This window comes from Lichenostomus cassidix, chromosome 1, assembly GCF_008360975.1.
Source record: "Lichenostomus cassidix isolate B80296 chromosome 1, HeHo_3.0, whole genome shotgun sequence".
In the NCBI taxonomy this organism is placed as follows: Eukaryota; Metazoa; Chordata; class Aves; order Passeriformes; family Meliphagidae; genus Lichenostomus; species Lichenostomus cassidix.
The window spans coordinates 31,007,273-31,022,080 of NC_139479.1; the positions used below are offsets into that span (position 1 = coordinate 31,007,273).

Here is a 14,808-nt window from a genome sequence, read left to right on the forward strand (position 1 = left end):
CCAGAATAAACAGTTTAAAATTCTTACTTTCCTCGGGGCTCCAGCAGTCAGGTCACCATAATTTAGCATGTTCTGACAGCTTAAATTAACAGCCATAGGAGGATCCATGGCAACTGCCCAGGCATGTAACTCAGGCTGCTAGGCTGTGCAAGGGCTGCTGCAAGTGCGTCACAATTTAGATTAGTATGTTTGAGTTTAATCTGATTTAAATTTCCTAAATTTCCTACAAGCCAAGAGTGTGCACAGCAGTGACTGCTGTGGCCCCACTGCAACTTGATGTTGCCCACAAGCTTTCTAAGCTATACTAAACATATGTTTTTGTCCTCAAAGATTACAACTCCCACAACAAGCAGTATGTGAAAGAATGCCTTTTCTCGTATTTCTGGATTTTTCTTCCTATTATCAGCATGAGGAGGAAGGCTTGCTTTCGTTCTGCTGGAATTGACATTGAAAAGAACATCCTAAAACTAGCTCTTATGCTCTTCCAGCTCATCCTCTCCTAAAGAGATACTACTGTGCCTCCTTTTATTACAGTATTTATGGGCCCAAAGCTGAACATTCAGGGAAATAAACTCCATTACATTAATATGACAAAACGTAACTGGACACAACATTAAGTCTGATAGGTAGTGAAATTACAAAGAATATTCTTAAATCAAAAACACTGGTACATAGTATTTTTGTATTTATTTACCTAATATAAATGTGTGTTTACAGACAGAAGCCATTTCTGCATTGCAATTTTATTTTTTCTTTTAGTACCAAAGCCAAATGTTTTCCCCAAGAAGTCATAATATCAGCAATTCCCATGAAGCAGCAAACACAGCTGGAAATTCCCGGGCATGCAGAAAAATCAAGGTGGGAGCTCATTTAGGGCTCTCACATTTGACCTTCAGCAGTTGAAGTCATCAAATTTAACAACAAGTAACAGCTGGGTTGAGAGGCAAATCCAGGTAATTTCCCCAAAACCTCCCTAAATAACTGTCAGGCTATTCAGTGATATGTTTTAAAGCCATGGTTAAATTTCAAAATTTGCAAGCTTGTGCTTTAATAACAGAACACAGGAAAATGAGCTTTCGAAAAATTAGGCAAAAAAATAAAGGAAAGGTCCTAAAATTAAAGAACATATTTAGGTCATATATGGATCTATTTACTGTAAAATAGTTTGTATCCTGTATGATTCCCCTCTTCCAAAAATGCATGAAGAAATGGCTTGAAGTTTTAATTTAAGGCTGCTCTCACACTTCTCAGGTATTAACAGGTCTGTCTTGTCCTTTTTCAGTCACATCAGTATTTGCACAAAATTGCAACAATGCTTTATTGCTAGAAATTTAGAAGTCACAAGAAGAGTACACAACTAAAAGGTTTTAATTCCAACTTCCATCTGAAGTTGGAATTAAATCCCTGAAAATCCCTACCATCAGAAGACAATCCAGGAAAGTGCAGAGGACAAAGAAATAGAAGTTGGTAACTCTCACCATTAAGATCTGTGCAGGATCTGATAATGGGGAATAAGAGCTATTTGACATTTCAAACATCTAAGTCTGCAACCACTCGGCGCAGAAGCATACATACAACTCTTCAGCATCATGCTTAGAACTCAAACCATAAAGCTATTTGATATTCTTCTAGAGGAAATCTAGTATATATGCACTCAGAATCTTTTTCAGCTACTCCACGCCCGTGCAGTTTGCACTAGTCAGAACCAACAAACCGAAGCTCCACGCTGGTGTGACTTACCCGCACAAGTGCATCATCTATGATGTGATCACGTCTCACTTTAAGTCGCAAATAGGGGTTGAGCTGCTGCCCTTGAACTAAGCTGTAGAGCACAGTTATGCGTCTTTCACTGTACATCCGGATCCTATTGTCATAATACAATCCCAGGTTCTTGGTGACAGCATTCAATATGAAAGGACAGGTCATAAATGAGAATTTATTCTCTGTTTCTACTTTGAAGAAAGTGTAGTCTTTGTCCATTTCTAGAACATCATTCAGTGGTTCATTAATAAATTCTTCAAAAGGGATAAGTGGTTTTCTGCAATCTATAGTTTTAACACCAAGTTCAGTTTCCAGTGGGTCCACTCGAGGACCTTTTTTATTTCTTCTTTCCTCACCCAACAGCTCTTGAAGAGTTAGTTCACTTGATTCTGGGATGGGTTCTTCATCTTCCTCTTCGTTATGATCTGTATCCACATCCCCTCCTACTACATTTGCATAGTAAACCATTTTCAAGCACTTTGAAGCAGCAACAACAGCATCATCATCATTCACTAGGTTACGACTATTGAACTCGTTGCTTATGACTTTGTAAGTAATAAGCTGCTGAAATGTTTCCATCATTCTCCGAATTTGGTCTGCTCTATACTTAGACCACAATCTGACCAGTTTTGCTTGAGCGGCAAGGGGTAGTTTGCTCATTGCTTTGCAAAACAATGGTAGAGCCATTTCCAGATACTCTGGGCTATGAAGATTGCCATTCTCCATAACAATAATAAACAAATTCAGATAGTTAGGATCCCGAGAGTACACATTATGGTAAGTCAAGTCACATTCCACATTAGGTGACAAGTACACAAGTGCATTTAAAAAGGCAGTTTCTATTTTTTCATTAGAAAGTAACCTATCGTAGACCCGTCTGACTGCTTCAATATCTACAGACACTTCATCCGGGCCTAGTTTTTGGAGGTTATTATCTCCCTGTGTGTTATCACCTATTCTTGATGATGAAGATGATGATGCACCAGAATCTTCTTCCATAGCAGCAGCCGAACAGGCAGCTTTTTCCTTTTCATCTTCATCTTTGTCTTCATCCTTTCCTTGAAGGGACTTGAGCTCCTCCTTGGTGTGCTGCTTGGTTTTTCGGAAACTCTGTACCAGTGCTTCAGCACTAGAAAACACTCTCCCAATCACCCGGATTAAGGGGGAATAATCCTCTTTTTCCCGACATAGTTCGAGAATTTCATATATCTTGTCCTCTGTTAGAAAAGTCACATCTATAAAAAAAAAGTTATTAATTTTATTAAGATAAAAATTAAAAAGATAACGTACTTCTGGTTTGCCCTACCCAAGGAATCTGTGTGTCATACCATCATTAAAACCACAAAAACAGTGTCAGTGCTGAATAAATTCAAAACAGATACTTTATCATTTCATTAGCATGAAAAATTATTATTTCATTCACTGACTTTGTAAAGTATTTTATTCACGGATGTCAATCAGAGAATGTGCACAATGGTGAAACTTTTGCAGCCAATCAGCTACATTTGGTATTTAACAGTACTGTATTGCCTAAACAAGAGCAATCAGTAAGAGGTTTAAACTTTAGAAGACAATGAATAAGGCTGTGACAATACAATCATCTGGTAAATCTGCACAGTTCATGTGTAAGTCAAACTAAACAAACTGGACTGTCTCAACCTCTTTTTTCAAACACAGCACATGTCTATGGACTTCACACATTCTTCCTCCCTTAAAACCAGACCCTGAAAAGACTCAATCACTTGTTTTGTTGTACATTAATGGGAATATAACATTACATATTTCCCTTTTTGAAGTTTTCTGCAACTGTTTTTGTACTAAATTGATGGCTGAAAATCCTCCCAAAAGCATCAATATATGCTCTGAAATTTATGTTGCCTTCTAAATTACACATACGGGGGGGCATGTGGATTATTTCTTTGTACATTAGGCCTCACTGAGATAAGCAACTTGGGTATACTCATCAACATGCTATTCAGATGAACAAGCTGGTTTACAGACATCATCTGCTCCAAATACCTGTCTGTTCTCCCTCTCCCCAAACTCCTGATACAAAATAAGTCATTTGAAGGGTCCATCTGTTATTTGAAATCTTCCTTTCTCTTTAGAAAAAAGAAAGAAAACATTATTTATAGCTTTCTGTGTTACTGCGCAAACAGAACCCACAGATACTTTCACATCAGGTGATGATTTACAGTAGGATTACCACATGATTAGACCCTGAAAAGATATTCTAGTTTAAGCAAATTCTTCTGAACTGGCACATAATTTAGAACTGAAACAGAATCTGTTTAACAGCTTCTCTAGAGATCTAGAAAACATCTCAGAACTGTATTCACCAGCCATGCTAGGTTAAGCTTATATCATGCTACTTAAGATTGACTCACAATCTGAAGACACTGACAAAACCCAAAACTAAAATCTGTCCTGTTAAAAAAACAGCTCTAGTGAAAACATTTTTAAAGGATTCAAGCTTAGTGCAACATCTATTTTTATCTGCTGCAGTGCATGCTCAAGAAGCAAAACTTGTCTTAAAAGAAGTTTTAATTTTCTTCTGTTAAGAGAAATATGAGGAAGTTCCATGATACGGCTCCTCAAAATGAGGACCACAGACTCAAGTTGATTGACTCTGGACCACAGACATTATTCATAGCATAAAAATTATCAGCACAAGTTGACAATTTAACAATATAACGAATTTCGGACTTCCACAGTTAAAACAGGAATTCCTCATTCACTCTTTTAAAGGTTTTAGTATTTCGGGAACTAACCATGTGCTATTTCCAGTTAAAATATTTAATAGTACCATCAGCAGTTTCATAGCAGCTTTAAGTCATATCCTGTGACCATCCTGTAACTGAGCTGCCATAAGGATCTGCCCCATTTTTACTTTCCAGCACTGAGAACAGCTGGAGGAAAACAAACCTCAAAACAAAACAAAAAGTGAAGCTTCCTTGTAACACAAACCAATTTTAGCTAACTTGTGTCTGAATCTGTGAGCTTTTCATGGCTTTTCCTCTCACCCCTTCTATTTCAAATAAGCAATCCAGTGAAGCAACTCCCCTCAGACCTTCTTCTCAGTAATACCACATGACAAATCTGTACATAAGGTCAAGTTTTAACAGTGATTCTTGTCTGTGAGAAAGACTGCATGTGATCTATATATCGCCAACAACGCACTCATTACATTATTATTGTACAGACTAAAAACATTAATTAGCAAATTTATTAATTATATTTTCTTTATCTCTTATGGAAGCTTTGTTATCAGTGTGTGCTTGCCACTTATCAACTGATCTCTGTTTCCAATTTAGTATTCTGGTGAGCAAAATTGAAAATAGCTTCCCAGGCAATGATAATACTGTTTTTTGAATGGTGTTTTCTCTTTCTCTGACTACAACTGTAACCTGTGTTTTTTATGCATTTGTGATTTCTCTATTTCCTTTTTTCTGGATTGCCATCTAAGGTATTAGTGAGATGCTGACAATGGCCTCCACAGAGCTTTATTCCCCAAAGGTAATAGTCTTAGGGCTCAGCACTCCAGAAAAGTAATTTAAGTAATTATTTTTGAAGGATATGTCTTTCAATTTATTTAGAACTTTTAATCCTATGTCAAGCATAAAAGCAAACTATACATCTTTTTCCTTGGCTTTGCTAAACTTAGCTGCAGTTTTCCCAGTAACTGTTGAAGCAGACAGACCTTAAAAAAACTCAGAGTGCTAGATTTTTTAGACATCATCCAGTTCCAAAGGTAACCAAGCCTCAGATGGGCTTTAAGAATGCATTAAAGCTCTCTGCCTATACAGCTACAAAGAAAGGTCAATACTTGTGGTGCTCCAACAGAGGAAGTCTGAGTCGCTGCTGTAGCCAACTGACTGAATCTGGAGGTTGAGAGCACTCTTAGGTACCATTCCTAGGGAGAGGGGATGGTTAGAATAAGGAAACTTCTGTATCTGAAAAGCTCCATTAAAAATACAAAAAAATCAAGAGACAAATCAGAAAAGACTTAATGTGCCTCTTGCTCATCTGATGCTACATTCTCTCCCATTTTCCCTTCCTAATGTTTGCCTCTCTGCTTATTCAGATCATAAATAATTTGGGGACAAATTTATCCTTGCAGCAGATAAAGAACAAAGTGATGCTGCTATTGACTGGAACATCTTGGGTCACTTATAACACAGCACTATGCTTTATTGCCTATTCTGCATAGTTTTTAAAATCTTTGCTGTAAACAATTTCATCTTTTTTTACCTAAAATGAATGAATCTGGACTTGTGTGTTTATACCACTTATTGCCACAATATTTTAAAAAAGTCTGCTCAAAGGTTAATTACAGCTGGCTGGGTTTTTTGACTTGTTTGCATCATGGGTTTTGGCAACAACTAACATTATTCTACCAGTATGTATTTACTTTTAGAGAGAGTTTGAAAAGCTAAACAGAAGTTAGAAAAGATATATAGAACAGCATTTCATTTTACACTGGCTTAAAAATAACTGTGCTCAAACAATTTTTAGCTTAGTGAATGTATTGCCTATCATCCACTGTACCATTTTTTTAATCTGTTAAGTTTCTTAACACAGAATCTGGATTTAGTTAAAGTATAACTTTCATAATTCATTAACTGTTGAAGTTACGAAACTAGCAAAACTAGAACAGTCATACAACAGCACTTATAAAAGCCTTTTCATGTTTGCAAAAATCATTATTCTTCTGAAACAACAAATGCATGTTGATTTCAACAGAGGTGTAAGTCAAGATCCAGATTTGGAATCAGTACTCAGCATTAATCCATCACTTTTTCTGAATCCATAGTAAAATACTTGATTGTCTAATATTGTATTTTACTAAAGAAGTCAGCAGAACACCACCAGAGTGAATTCTGTTGGCTTGTACTTGTGCATATGAAATGTGTTTTATTTTACAAAAACTGTAAACATCTTACCTTTAAAGTCATCTCTTGGGCCTTGCATTTCCTTCTTGTTCATTTTTCTGTCAGTGCAGGAATTGTTATGGGCACCTTTGGAATTGTTTTCTAGGTAAGCTGAGCTCGTTCCTTTCTTGGAGGGATGAGGATCACAGAGTTTTGCATTAATCTTATAAAGCTCGAGGGCCTTAATGGCTGCTGCATTGTTATCCATACGGAGAAAAGTTGGACAGGAAGCACAAAATTCATTCGTGCAGGCTTCATTTCCACAGCCCTCAGTTAACTGGTGGTAGTAGCGCTCTATTAGATGCTTTGCAGCTGCTCGCTTCCTGTAGCAAACATTCAAACAGTAAGTACAAGGATTAGTGGAGCTTTCCCATACAAAGCTCATTCAATAGCATCAGCAAGGCAGAGATTAGTCAGGCACTGAAACACAAGATTTCTGTCAGAGAGAACATATCAGGAGATTTTTTAAAATGCAGGATTCTCATCTTGACAAATGCAAATATATTTAACACACAATTTAATTTGTGGGTTCTATGTACGTGAAAGATAAATCCTGTTTGTGCATCGTTTTCAGCATTACATGGTAGAGCTACAGTGGAGACAATCTTGTACAGTTCTGAACAATCTCACTGTCACTGAAGAAGAGAGCAATTTGGATCCAAAACAAGGCTGCAATTGAAACAGAACTGGATGCCACACAGGTGTTGAATCTAATATATTAGAGGCAACTATATGAGGCATAGTTGCCACTGACAGACAGAAGAGGCATGAGATACAAACAATTCAGACCTTTATTTAGCAGTACTATCAATACTACACAATTTTAACCATTTTAACAAGATTCCAGATGACTAAGTTATCATATACTTCATCTGTTTAAATCCATAGGAAAAATATTCCTTGAATAATTTAAACTGGTGCCAAAGACACCATTACAGATGAGCTGAAGACTGAATGTGTATTTTATCCTAAATAAATTATATGGTTCTCAAAAAAAACCCCAAAACAAAAATCAGAACAAAACTAACAAAAACCCCACCAAAAAATCCAAACTCCACCTAAAAAAGCACTATCTGCCAAATCCTTCTCTTGCTCCTGCCATTATAGGTGGCAAGTATGTATTCTGAAAAATCACAGCTGTATTGCTATACGTCTGTGTGCACAGTACTATATACACACATAGAAAAATATGTAACTGCCTTATTAATAAGATCACAGTCTTCTACAGAAACATGCAAATAGTAAAGACATCACTGGAAAGCAGCAGGTAAATCACAGAAATCACAGAAGCAGCTGCATGCAGCACAGAGAGCACCATATTTAACCACATTTTGGAAAGAAACCCCCAAATCTCGACTTCATTTAATAAAACAAGTTATTAATGAAAACCACCAGCTATGAAACATTCCAAACATTTTGACTAGGTGTCACATAGAGGCCTTTTACGTAACTTTAGTGATACAGTACTATAAAGATTAGAGCATCCGAAATTGTGATATTAACTTGGAATTGCCTTTCCTGATGTCGATGCATGCACAGATTCTGCACAGAACAAGTACTTCAGAACTGAAGTGCTAGACCCACTGGTACTACTCAGCACTTGCTGCACCTTGCTATTAATAATAGTTGGTTAAATACCAGTTTCAATGCAGTTACTTTAGAAGGAAAAATGTTCTGAAGAGTGACTGCTGAGGTGTTCTATTACTCAGCAGTAACACCTTTGCTTCTTTCTTTTCACCCTTCAAGATCTCATGATCCTAGAGAAGAAAACATATCTTACAAGGAAAACAATTACCTTGATGTTTACCTGACCTTCCAAATGCCCCAGCACATTCCAAGAAAAACAAAACCAAACCAAAAAAACCAACGAAGGAGAAAGGTTTCCCTGGCACTTTGAGATGGATGTGGAAAAGAAAAATACAGCAGCATGAGCAGTACCATTAAAACCATAACTGTGTAACAGGGCATAGCTATATTCTGATCTAAGGAAAGAGTTCTAGTCTCTCACATTTTTATATGTAGTTATGAAAATCTGCCTCTTTCTCCATGTACATCTAAAAATAAGTGTTTTTTTTTAATCTTGTCTTTCATACTTCAGCCTTAGTATAGAGACTTTAAAAAAAAAAACACTCAAAAACCCCCCAAAGCAAGAGTGTTTTAATACAACTTGGACCAGTAAATCATTTCAGAGACAACTATTTCTGAATGCAAAATTTCATGCTTTGATCATTCCTGACTTTCAAGCATTCCAGACCTCCAGATTGAATCAGAGTGCAAAATATTGTCATTTGTAAGCAAGTTAAGTACGTCATATGAAAAAGCTGAACTTTTACACCTGAATTATGGCCACCTGTCTCACCAACATGCACACCTTTCTAGCTTACACATCTAGTTTGAATTAAGTTATATCAATGTATAAACACTGATATATTAACAACACATTTTATCATCTTAAACAACACTCTACTTTAATCACGTCATATCTGAGACACCAGCAGATAAAGCTTAGACTTGCCTCTAAGAATTAATTTCTGAGGGACTCCGCATTTGTTTTACTTTTTAGCTACCAATTACTTCTCAAACTTTGCTGTGCCTACAATAAGGCTGTTTGTACAAACACTTTTATTTTGACTTGTGGCTGGAGACTCACTGACTCAAGTTTTGTGAAACTCTATTAGAAGACAGAAGGTATGACTGAAGTTTTTGGGGGGATTTTTTGGGGGTTTTTTTTTTTTGGTGGTTTTTTGTGTGTTTTTTTTTTTAAATCAACTATGGAAGCAAACAATATGGTGTACAACAGTACTAGAATGCAGCAGTATTAAAATTTCATAGAATATAGTAAGTTGGAAGGGACCCACAAGGATTATAAAAGCTCAAGTTCTGGCCCTGCACAGAACCATCCTCAAGAATTACACCATCTGCCTGACAAACACTTATTGAACTCAGACAGGCCTGGTGCTGTGACTGCTTCCCTGGGCAGCCTGAACCAGTGCCCAACGAGCCTTTGGGTGAAGAACCTTTCCCTAACATGCAACCTAAACCTTCCCTGACACAGTTTCATGCAATTTCCTTGGGTCCTGTCACTGGTCACAAGAGAGAAGAGATCAGTGCCTGGCTCTGTGCTTCCTCTCATCAGCAAGCTGTAGACCACAATGAGGTCTCTCCTCAGTGTCCCCTTCTCCAGGCTGAACAGACCAAGTGAACACAGCTGCTTCTCACACAGCTTCCCCTCAAGGCCCTTCCCCATCTCTACAGCCCTCCTCTGGACACTCGCCAATAGTTTGGTATCTTTCTCATACTGCAGTGCCCAAAGCTGCACACAATATTCAAGATGATGCTGCCCCAGTGCAAAGCAGAGCAGGACAATCCCTTCCCTTGCCCAGCTGGCGATGCTGTGGCCACGGCTGGCCCTGCTAGCTCCCAGAGCACTGCTGGCTCATGTTCAACTTGCCATTGACCAGGCCCCAGGGGCTTTTCTGTGATGCAGGGCCCAGGAGCACTTGTATTTGTTGAACTTCATACGGTAGGTGATTGCCCAACCCTCTAATTTGATGAAGTCTCTCTCTGCATGGCTCAGCAGCCTTCCAGGGAGCCAACAGCTACCCCCAAATATATAGTATCATTGGCAAACTTACTTCATATACATTCAAGACCTGCATCCAAGTCACTGATGAAGATGTTGAAAAAGGATGAGAATGGAGACCTGTGCAACCCCACTAGCGACAGGTCTGATGTCATCCCATCTGCTGTAACCCTTTATGCCTGACGCGTGAGCCAGTTGCTCACCCATCCCATGATTTGTTTATCCAGCTGCGTTCTGGACATTTTGTCTAGAAGGACAGTGAGAGACATAGTATCAAAAGCTTTACTGAAATCCAAAAAGATTACATCTACTGGATTCCCTTGATCAACTAGATGGATTACGTTGTCATAAAAAGAAATTAAGTTTGACATGAACCCATGCTGGCTGTGACTGATGACTGCAGTGTCCTTCAGGTGTTTTCCAATAACTCCCAGCATAACCTTCTCCATAATTTCACCAGGCACTGACGTGAGACTGACAGTCCCGTAGTTCGCAGGGTCATCCGTCCTGCCCTTCTTGAATATTGGGCCAACGCTGGCCAGTGTCCAGTTGGGACAGTTGACTGGGACCTCTCCAGATTCCCAAGATCATTGAAAAATCCTTGAGAGAGGCCTTGTGATGGCATCAGCCACCTCTTTGAGTATTCCTGCATGAGTCCTGTAAGGCCCCATAAACTTACAGGGATCCAGCTGGATCCTCCCCTCTCTCCCTGGCAGCTATTCCACAGACTTTTCACATTACTTTAGACAAATAATTTAGGTAAATAAATAATAAATAAAAGTGAGGATACAGACCTCAGAAGGTAGAAGAGAATTTACCAAGCCTTCCGCAAGAGCTACTCTTGCTGAGGTTCATCAATAAAAGCACTTACAGATAATGCAGTTCTGAGTAAGTCAATGTGTGATTTTACAAAACAAGAAGATATTTCATATCACATTCCCACTGGTGTACTTCAGGTATGATTATCACTGTTCATTGCCAAAAGCCCACATTTCCTATTTCCCCATTATTCAGCAAAAGAACTTGCAGCATATCCTCTATATTGTCCAGAAGCAAAAACTTGATCTCTTTCCACATTTCTCCGCACATTTAGTATGCAGAAAACTTAAGTTCTTGGCCTGAGGCATTAAAACTGGTTCATCAAGCAAAGTAACATAAAACCACTCTCTATTCTTAGCTCATGCTACACCCATGAAGACCACAGCTCCCTTTAAGTTCCTATAATGGGACCTAGTGAAGAGCAACTGGTCTGTAAAGAACTCCAGGTCTTGTTCGCTGTATATTAGCACACACAGTTACTACTGTAGCTAAGGCTGTAGTGCCTGCCTTGCATATACATTTCCAAATACTCATTGTTGTTGCACATCCAAGTATGAAACTGCACTGGTGTGGCTGCAGTTCTAAACATTTCCCAGATACATTATTTTGACTGAAGGACAACTTCCCACTCAGTGGGCCTTGTATAACCTCAAGTAGCATGCACTGCTTCAGTGGAGAGGCACCTAAAATAGATACCAAACTTCCTTCCCCAAAGTCCAACAATTTCACAGGCACACTTTACTGTTTAAAATTAAATTATCATTCACTGACTTAACTTGTCGTACTTACAGAAAAAAAGAATGCCTTTAGGCTTTTCAGATGTTCTTCAGCTAATAAAAAGCCAGATAATAAGTACTTGCATTTGTAATGTAAACGCTGCCAAAATTGTGGAGTATCACTAGAAACATGTACCACAAAGGCAAAAGTGAACTGGGCTGCATTTTGGGTAGTAATTTTTGAATATCTAAAACCTGTAAAAAACAAGGATTGAGTGTACTGGTTCAAAAGTTCCTATGAAACAGAATGTAATTTGCATTTCTCAAATACCTTAAACTAAATACAGAGAAACACCAAGTAAAGGGAACTTTTGCCACAGAGAAAATCAGAAGTTTAAACATCTAAGGAATTTTTAAAAAAACTGAAGCATGTAATAATTTGAAGTTCACCTACAAAGCATTTACATTCAAGTTTTAAAACGTGCCTGAAGTTTAAAATATCTGCCTGCATTCCTGCATCATTTTTTGCTCGTAAGTGTACCTAAATTTTAGAAATACACATGGACGTTTCATACTTGTCTGAAAATACCAGCATGAAATGACATACTTAACAGTTTCTGCATAGGACACAACACTTTCATTTTTACACATAAATCTCACATTGGAAAGGAGTATTGATGTGATGGAGGGCAAGAGGGGACTGATTGGGCCAAGGCCAAGAGCACAAGGTTCAACAAGGTGAAGTGTTGGGTCCTGCACTTTGGTCACAACAACCCTGTACAGTGTTACAAGCTGGGGCAGAGTGGCTGCAAAACTGCTCAGTGGGAAAGGACCTGGGGGATGCTGGTCAACAGCAGCTGAACAGGAGCCAGAGTGTGCCCAGGTGGCCAAGAAGGCCAATGGCATCCTGGCCTGGATCAGCAATTGGTGGCCAGCAGGACAAGGCTGTGATCATCTCCCCGTTTTCAGACCTTGAATCCTGCGTGCAGTTCTGGGTCCCTCACTACAATAAGGACATTGAGGTGCTGGAGCATGTCCAGAGAAGGGCAACAGAGCTGGTGAAGGGTCTGGAGCACAAGTCTTAGGAGGAGCAGCTGAGGGAGCTGGGGGTGTTTAGCCTGGAGAAATGGAGGGTCAGAGGTGACCTTATCACTCTGTACAAACACCTGACAGCAGGCTGTAGCCAATTGAGGGTTGGTCTCTTCTCCCAGGCAGCCAGTGACATGACAAGAGGAAAATAGCCTCAAGCTGAGCTAGGTGGAGTTCAGGTTGGACACTAGGAAAAACTTCCCCACTGAAAGGGTCGTGAAGCTTTGTAATGGGCTGCCCATGGAGGTGGTGGAGTCACCATGCCTGGAACTGTTCAAGAAACTGGACATGGCACTTGGTGCGGTGGTCTAGTTGATGAGATGGTGACTGGTCAAGGGTTGGACTCTATGATCTTGGGGTTCTTTTCCAGCCTTGATGATTCTATGATTGCTCCAAGATGGCTAATTTTAGTAAATGGAAATCAGTAACAGCCTGTTTTACTATTATCTAATAGTAAATAGGAAATACTATTTTTTACTATTATTACTATTATTTACTATTACGGCTACTAGGAACTTAGAAGTGCCAAAATGTTCATAAACTATTTTCTTAACGCCAAAAAAAAAAAGAAAAAAAATCCAAAACAGCATTAATTTGCATGAAAACTATGTTTGTCTTTTGGATACAAAAAAACCCAAGGAAACGTTTTTTAGTACTAATAGTAAAACCATTTTCAATATATGCATTAACAGATGGAGGCATAAACAGACTTATACATCTGCAACAGTCACACTACACTTTCGAAATTAGATGACCAGCAGATCAAAAACTGTTAAAAAGTGTTGTAGATCATAATCTTTGTGAAGTTAAATATTGCTTTGTGCAAGTTTCAGTTTCAAACCTTGCATGTTGGTTTCCTACTTCTGTTTAGTTAGAGTAAGAACAGCAGTTCCAGAAAAGACAAGATTCCAGTAATAGCACTGCCCACATGGAGCCTTTTGAAGGGTCCTGCACACCAAACTGCCAAACACTCGACCCAGAGCTGGAGCCCAGCACATTGTCCCAGAAGTGCTGTAACACCTTTTGCCTGCCTCAGCTTCTGGCACCACAGCAAATGAGCATCTGGCAAATGTGCATGTGCGTGGAATTCACATCTTCCAAACTTCCATCTTTCCAGTGTGGTGAACCCCCACAGCAGGGGTGGATTGTCAACTCCCTTGGACCACACTGGCTTAACCCAAGGGACCTCCCTCCCCACTATGTATTGTAGATCCACCGTGTCTCTGGGAGTATCATGTGCTGACAAAGTCAGGCATGGCATTTCCTCAGGAAGGGCAGCCCTGAGAACAGAAGGTCTGTCCTGTCTATATGGTGCAATACAGGAAGACAGAGAGAGAGTGAAGAACACAGCATCTATCTCGCAATTTTCTCTCAGAAAAATTGCCTTGCAACAGTCCTATTACAAAAAAAAGAAGGGTTTAAAAATTGCAAAGCATTTCATCCTCAAAAGTAGAGAGAAGGAAAGATGAATGCATAGAAAGCCATATGAAGACAGGCATACTTTTGCCTTGATATGTGACACCATAAAATAGATAGTGAAAAGACATGAACAGATAAGACATTATTGTTAAGTAAATTATGTAATTTACTGCTAAAGAGGTTTTAAGAAAGTTCTGCTAATTGGAGCTGAACGTCAGCAGAGATGTGTGACAGAAGCAGACAGAAGACGCTCACCTTAACAATTCTAAGACCTGAATGAATGCTAAGATGAAAAGACTCCTAACTTTGAGCTAGCACCGAGATGTTCATCATATGCAGAGCCAGAATTTAAAAGCTTGGGATAAGCAAGACTTACACATGGAAGATTTTTCTGTGTAAGAATCTGAGTATTTTCTTTAAATTTCTTTTCATTCACGCATGTGAAATATACGTGATTCTGCTCTTGGTATAAAGCTTTGCAATGCAAAAC

General features: G+C 38.9%; 1 protein-coding gene across 6 annotated transcripts in view; it reads right to left on the reverse strand.

Moving 5' to 3' along the window:
- UBE3A (ubiquitin protein ligase E3A) overlaps positions 1-14,808 on the reverse strand; it is a 54,689-nt gene that overhangs the window by 15,777 nt on the left and 24,104 nt on the right. For all 6 annotated transcript variants that reach the window (XM_085055434.1, XM_085055415.1, XM_085055426.1 and 3 more), the window contains 2 exons: positions 6,705-7,015; positions 1,741-2,996 (listed from right to left, as the gene is read on the reverse strand). In XM_085055434.1, coding sequence (XP_084911560.1) covers positions 1,741-2,996; positions 6,705-7,015 — 1,567 coding nt within the window. The remainder of the gene's footprint in view (positions 1-1,740; positions 2,997-6,704; positions 7,016-14,808) is intronic.